The following is a 7,440-nucleotide window of genomic DNA, read 5'->3' as shown; positions in this document are numbered from 1 at the left end:
TATTTACTTAAAACTATCTTTGATATACAAAATACTCTCTTTAATTCTTATTTACCTGTACTTAGAAGTGTTTTAATTAATTTACTTATATTCCTTCTATTCTACAAAAGTGTTTCAATTAATTTACTTATATTTCTTCTATTCTACAAAGATTCAATTAGATGTATGTTACTTTCCAATCGAAACTACAATTCAGTGAAACAAATTTTTTGCAACATATGATTTCATAACGTATGATTTCATTAAGATTAAAGAACTTACTTTTACGTGGTAGCTCACGTTTTAATGGTTTATGAATAATTGTATAGAATTAAGATTTGACAGATAAAGAAAACTAGCCAAAAGTATTAAATAAATAAAGTGTCTTTATAGATTTTCGTATAAAATTTTAAAATAGAGAACTGATATGTAACATAGTTGTACATCAGAGATCAGTGCGCAGTGTCCCTATACTGCCCTTACTAGATGCTTTCGTGCTAACGCTTTCGCGGGATTCGGATCGATTTTCAGGAATCTTACTATCCGTTAAACTGCCGAACCCTGATGAATATTGACTCCTCGAGAGAGGTCTTTTCGGTGCCATAGCTACTAGCGGGATCCCTATTTTACTTTCCAAGTGAGTTCCGTTTTCATTTGATCTGAGGGACTCTTCGCCTTCTTCGGTTTGCTGTTCAGCGTTTAGTTCGTATTGATCAATCAGTGATTTTACACCTTTCGCGGAAGCACGCGAAACAGGAACATCTACTATTGGTATACCAACTTCGTTGAAATCTCCCTTCTTCTGTACCTCAGCGTCTTGCCTCTTTCTCGAGAATTTGAAACTGCTGGTTTCCGAAGAACCATCTATGTATTTCGCTTGTCTCGGATCGCCGTAGTTATCCGGATTAGGAAATTCACGTCTAAAGAGCGAGCTTTTCGCGGAAGAGCTGCGATCGCTGGTATAAACAGAATCATAGTCCTTCCCCATAATACGCTTCCGCGATCTTGGCTCCACGCTGCTTAAATCACTTTCTACATCGGAATCGAGATTCAACGGCTTGTATGCTATCTTTGGACTCGCTTTTTTTTTACTTTCTTCGTCGCTAGAACTTAACTCATCCTCCGACTGTAAGTTTCGAATCATCGACTTTCGATTTTGCGTCGTTTGATTCAGTGAGGATTTTGAGTCCGTTCGACGATCCCCAGGACCGATGGGACCATACTTCAGCGTTGTTTCCTCACTCTTTTCTTCCTCTTCTTCTTCATTCTTCTTTGACAGACTTTCATTTAGAGACCTCGTTGATATATTCAATTCCTCGTTCGCGATATCTACTCGAACTGGCGTGTCATCTAAAAAAGGATGGTTTTAATTTAATCGTTCCACTTCTTAGTAAAGATAAAAGTTGCATCAATACGACATTTTATTTACGATTTTTCTAACACTGCGGTTATGAAAGGGATGCAAAGCATTTAATTAATATTCTTTCTTTTCGCTATTATCTCTTTCTTCACTAGGGTCTTTGAAATTAACGAAGTTCACGATAATATATTTTTAGACCTATGACGAACTAATCAGTCGTTGAAATTCTTCTTACATTTCTGATTTTCGTAACATGCTTCTATATTTATTTCTTCCAAAAGTGTTTATGCATTATTTCACGGCTTGTTTAATTGATTAATTACGACACGATAAAAATATCGTTACATACGAAAGATAAATCAGGCAACATTGTATCGATATAATTTAAATAAAATTATATATACGAAGAAAAATTCCGTTTCGTAATATTTAATCATAATATGTAAGAGCTTTGGAATATTTTTTTGAACAATCATGTCTTCAAGTTAAATACATCTTGAATTATAATAGATTTGCGTTAAACGGCTGTTATTCTTAACTTCGGTTGAAACTTTTTCTAAGTTTAATTACTAAATTATGAAATTATTAATTATTAAATACTTAAGAAGGTTGTTGTTCTACAAATCTCGGTTGCCAATGTACTTACTATCATGGTCAGGCTTAGTTTGTTTCTCTTGTTGACTAGACGCAACGTCAGGATTGCGCATCAATTTTCTCAATTCAGTCGCCGCTGCTGGTTCTTGGTCTTTCTGAATATAAAGCTCCAAGTCTCTGCAGAAGAACCACACTAGGGTTTTCAATATGACAGACAGAGCTAATAGTGAACCTGTCATGTAGCACAGATAGTTGCCAAGTTTCAAGCCATCATGGAGATGGCACACAGATCTTTGAGTTCCCCAATGTCGGCACGTTAGATTTGCAATCACATCGTAAAGAATTTTTCCGGGAATATTCGCAAGTATAGCCAAGCACGTCATCCACAAGCCTATGCCGATAGCCTTGTCTTGCGTGTTGACTGATCTCAAGATTATCAATATATCTCCTACGAAAGTTGATGCAACTAATATGCACGTCAACAGATTTCCGGACTAAAGGAGAGAAAACTATCATTAACTAAATTATAATCGTTGCCACGAAACTATGTTAAAGAACTAAATTTATAAAATTCTTGGGTCTCGGAATTTAGAAAATTAAAAATTGTAATTTAGGAAAGAAGATGAACAAAAAAAAAAACAAGAGAAATTTAAAAAACTGATACTTGCCTCGAAAACTATCCAATTATTTTGACAACTAGTAGAAGTGCAAGGTCCATCGATCACTTCCACTCCCATTCCCATCTCTTCTTCTATGCAGCTGCAACCACTGTAAATTGTTACACCATTTATAAGTTTGGAAGAAGTGCATCCAGCGTGACAAGGACTATAAAAGACGAAGGTGCCTTTGCTATCGCAGACTGGACGAAAATGAGCGTCATACGAACAGCCACAATTTCTGTTACAATACTTCAACAGGACGAGACTAAAAAAAAAATATATATATATACTGAATAATAATGGCTAAAATGATTATTAAATTTTCTATATCATTTGCTGATGATGTACTTACGATCCGTTTCTAGTGGTACCAACAATAGGCTTTTTCTCACAAGTTGAGGCAGACAATGAGAAAATAATTACAGATGCTAAAAGTACGACGATGATACTGTAACCAATGATACACTTAGCACCAGGTTTCGCCTTCGAAATAACTAGGCCAGAAATGATCACGACCAAGGCGACTAGAATAGGTTTCAAGATATCTGAAAATAGGTAATACGTTAACTTAGTCATACGTTATACGACATTGTTATATCTCAAAATTGTATCTTAAAATTATACTGAGATGTAATTCGTATCCTACTTAATATTAATCTTGACGAAGCTGGATCCTCGAAACCGAGTAACATCCCACTTGGCTTCGGTACGTGAAATCTTGATTGCGCAATGAGATTTTCAAAACTAATAAAATGCACAATCGCCATAACGTAAAGACTACAAGAAACGACTTGGCAAATCAAAGTTTTATTAATGAACAGTCTACCGACCGATGGCCAGAAATTGGAATTACCAACTTTTTGGTTAATCAATCTGCGAGATGTTCGATTTTGATTGTTGGAACTATGTAGTAACGAGGCAGCAGCTTTTTCGACAACCTAGTAGAAGAAATATGGTTTTATAGATACGTGTTTAGTATCATTAAACAGGAAAAAGTGATTAGATAATCACCTCAGATGGTAGCATTTGAGGGAACCATGAAAGAAGCAAACCAGGAACTATGAGTAGTATCGTTAGAATTGGTAATCCTAACCACCATGCGCCGATTTGTTCTCTGTAGGACTTTATCAAGCTCAAAGTCACTGCGTCGACTCTGTACGATTAAAAATTTTCACAAAGCATTGAATATATATTTTGTGTAAGTTATATCAGTATTTTAAATTTTGATTTATTAATGCTATAACTTTGGATGTCGTTATTTTGGCTTTTATCAGAACATTCGTGCTCAATAACTTTCAATATTTCTCTTAGAATATCATATATGCAGAACTTTACAGTGGTATCTGCCTTTAAAAAGTTATAAAATAATCAAATTTGTATAAATTACAATGAAACATAAGTAATACATTTCATTTATAATTTTTATTCGAATGAATTTTCGTTAATTCCATGAACATTTGAAGTCCTTATTTCTTTCTAATTGAATGTTAGTTTGCTATTTATAGAATTTTAAATAAGGTACATTATATATATTTCTGATTTATATATATATATAAATCAGAAATCTAGCTCACCTGAGACATATCCACGCCAAGATAGATCCTAGAAGAATACCGAAAATCTTCGCAGCAATGAGAACACCAATGAAAGCAGCTATGTGTTTTTTCTTTGTATTATCGTCTAAATAGGATATACCCAATGCAAAGTACGCAATGTTCGCAATACCAGATATAATTTGTACAATGAAGATCATTGAAAATGTGAAATAACAGGGCTCATGCTCTTTTGCAACAATCCTAGAAGAAGCGTCGAAACACAGATCTCGGCTATCATCTGTAAAAGGATATGTTAAAAGTTATACTTCTCTTCTTTCATTATGTAATACATCAATATTCTATTACTAGTTGTAAATTATAATTTATAATCACGACAAGAGGAATAGAGTTAGAAAAATTGTATTTTCATTGAAGCTTCAATGCATCTTATTCTATTAACTGATACGAGAAATTAATCGTATTTGTGAATGTATAAGAAAATGAATTTACTCACGAATACATAAGTCAATTGATAGCGATTGAATAAGAAATGTATTATTAATATGTATTATTCACCTGCATATATCGACATATGTGTCATGTTTTCGGTTTCTTCGATAACTTTGGTCTGATGCGTCAGATGAGGAATTATCATAATAAAATACGAAATGCTTTGCAAAAGAATTATACCGCCAATCCATGCAGCTCTGTGAATTCTATCACCCCAATATGCAACGACTACTCCAAGAAGGAAAGGCGTCAAATCAGATATTATAAGTACCCATTCTGCAACATTCAAGGATAGTAATTAGTGATTATCGTTGATCTTCAAAATTTCTGTCTTAACGTTCGTACTAAAAATACTTTTGAAACTTTATTTCACAGAATTGTGGTACAATATACAAAAGCCGATAAAAATCTTCGTCATAGTTACGAATAGACTCCGGATTTATATGCATTTACAGTAAATTTAATGGAACAAAAATGCACAGGATGCACAGGATATAAAATATATAAAATATTCAAAATTGTGAACTCTTTTCAATGTCTAAGAGATGAAATGAATCTCGGCTTAGGTTCTATTTTTTGAATTATGTTTAGAAACATATGAATTTGCACAAATATCTGAACTCTAGTGGCGAGAAGCATTTGTACGATGATAGAGATTTTAGGAATACATGCCCATTACATAAGGATCAAATTGAAATCTTCTTCCGATCGTAGGTCCTACTATGAAAAGATACGCGTAAGCAGCGGCCTGAATCAAGCCAACCCACGAGAGCAAGCCAACGAAAAGTCGGCGAGTTGCAAATTTTGCTAATTTCGGACATGGTAGTAGTCCACAACCGCAATCTATCGACTGACTCGGTATCGGATTAGCTGGACCAGCAAGGCCACCCTCCACTTCTGATCGCATTACTTCTTGAAGACGTATAGCCATTCCTTTAAAATAAGATCAACTGATAAAGTATTTGCTGTATTTTTACGTTTCTTCTGTTTACATTATAAATAAAGTTGGTCACGCTACATAAAGAAAATATACATACATTTATTACTGAATTTTTAAATCTCCGCTAATGTTGAAATACTACTTTTAATTTTCCTTGCAAACACGACAACATGTTTGTGTTAATATTCTTTTAAAATAGATAGATATTAAATTTACCGATTGGATATAACAAATATAATAAATATATACATTGTTCTCTGCTCGCAGATTTAAAATATTTCATACTTCAGTATGTTTTTAAGACTATTAAAGCAATATTGAATTACATACTCTATACTTTGTAATATAATAAATATTAAACAAAAGTAATAAAACGAGTAATTCTAAGCGTAAAAACATGACAATATTTCGTTCGTATTTCGTCAATTTTGACGGATTAATGATTAATTCTGCTATTATCTACACATATATATATATGTGTGTGTGTAACACCAGTTGTAATTCAATTAGCAATATATTTCACGTGTTTAGCGATTTATGTGTCACGATGAATCACCTGGTGACGTCTCTTAGAACTCGTAGTTTGATTTTTACTGAGATTCTCTGTACCGGAGAATCGTCATATTCGGCATAATCAGCGTTTTACATATAAATTATTTATCGTTTACGACGCGTATATTGAAAACTAGTTCAGTTTTATTGACTATTTCAGTAGCCTTTGCTAACTTACTTTTGTGAGAAGTCGATCGATCAACAACTTCTATTTTTACGCACTGATGAACACGCCGATTTCTGTATCGATGTAACCACGAAAACTCGATGTGCAATCACATGTTGGCATCAATCACAACTGGGTTTCGAGTCGTTTTATCACGTTCGATTGCACGGTTTGTTCCGTTTCACGAAAACGGGTTAATAAAGCGCAAACCTACTAACGTGAGACCAGAGGCGAGGCACTTTTAGTCGACGCACGTTATCTTGTTACAGATACGCTGCTCAGATATCTTTCGATAAAGGTAGAGTGTAATATACGCATGTGCTACAATAGGAGACGGTAATACTCGTACCTCGAGTCAGACAGGAAAAATATTTATGAGATGCGTATGTCGATCGCCGGTTAAGTGATAATCCATAAACTCAATATTTAAATGGGTGAACGATGTAGGTAATAGATAAAAATCTTATCGACGAAAATCTTTATCTGCACAATTACGAGCTCGCACGTACAATATTTAGTAGTCTTATTACATGATTGGAGAAGTTGCATTTGAAATATCATTGACTGATTGAGCAATTTTCTAAAAAATTAACGATGAATCGTACGTAATTCCTCGATAATCACGTTACTTATAACGTGGATTTAGTTTTTGATTGAAATTAAACGGATTAAGTAGGTTGTTTCTTTCATATTTTTCATCTTATTTTAATTAGAATTATTTTTCAATTAATCGTGCAAGGGAAAAGCGTGCAGATCAAATAGATGCTTGAGAATACACATATATCTGAATTTGATTTTATTTCCTTAACCATAATTATTATATCAAATGGTATAAATCATTGCAAACTTCGTACGTTTTGACAACATGTTTTCAATTTTTTAAAATAAAATGTGTCTCAATGCGAATAATTCGATATCTCGCTGGTAATAATCACGGTTTACAGATATTTATATCCTAAAGCATATGTTTTACTTGCTTAGTTCTTAGAACAAATGATAACTCTGCGAATTAAAGATAACATAGTTATCAGCTCTTAAGATTATTAAAGAATTTAGAAACTACAAGACCTTCTTCGACACATCAATCAATAGAAAGGATTAAGGAAAGTGAACTTTAAATACAACCAATTTAAATAGTTTTTTAT

General features: G+C 33.5%; 1 protein-coding gene across 1 annotated transcript; it reads right to left on the bottom strand.

Annotated features, from left to right (window-relative positions):
• Positions 1 to 347: 347 nt before the first annotated feature.
• LOC126923343 (solute carrier organic anion transporter family member 1A5-like) lies at positions 348 to 6,570 on the bottom strand. The gene is made up of 10 exons (XM_050736714.1): positions 6,352 to 6,570; positions 5,310 to 5,570; positions 4,704 to 4,913; positions 4,167 to 4,425; positions 3,604 to 3,745; positions 3,239 to 3,530; positions 2,945 to 3,137; positions 2,602 to 2,857; positions 1,986 to 2,427; positions 348 to 1,329 (listed from the first exon to the last, which is right to left on the bottom strand). The coding sequence occupies exons 1-10, from the start codon at positions 6,416 to 6,418 to the stop codon at positions 425 to 427; spliced, it is 3,027 nt and encodes a 1,008-aa protein (XP_050592671.1). The 5' UTR covers positions 6,419 to 6,570; the 3' UTR covers positions 348 to 424.
• Positions 6,571 to 7,440: the final 870 nt, after the last annotated feature.

The sequence above is a fragment of the Bombus affinis genome, chromosome 2, assembly GCF_024516045.1.
Source record: "Bombus affinis isolate iyBomAffi1 chromosome 2, iyBomAffi1.2, whole genome shotgun sequence".
In the NCBI taxonomy this organism is placed as follows: Eukaryota; Metazoa; Arthropoda; class Insecta; order Hymenoptera; family Apidae; genus Bombus; species Bombus affinis.
The sequence above is the reverse complement of the archived record's forward strand: the minus strand, read 5'-3'. Positions and strand labels throughout refer to the sequence as shown.

Excerpts from the sequence above, each read along its gene's own strand:
- LOC126923343 (XM_050736714.1), bottom strand. The coding sequence starts at position 6,418 with ATGCCAACATGTGATTGCACATCGAGTTTTCGTGGTTACATCGATACA. Across the intron at positions 3,746-4,166 it reads TTGGCGTGGATATGTCTCAG|AGTCGACGCAGTGACTTTGA; the intron begins GTGAGCTAGATT and ends TTAATCGTACAG. Across the intron at positions 2,428-2,601 it reads ATAATTGGATAGTTTTCGAG|TCCGGAAATCTGTTGACGTG; the intron begins GCAAGTATCAGT and ends TCTCTCCTTTAG.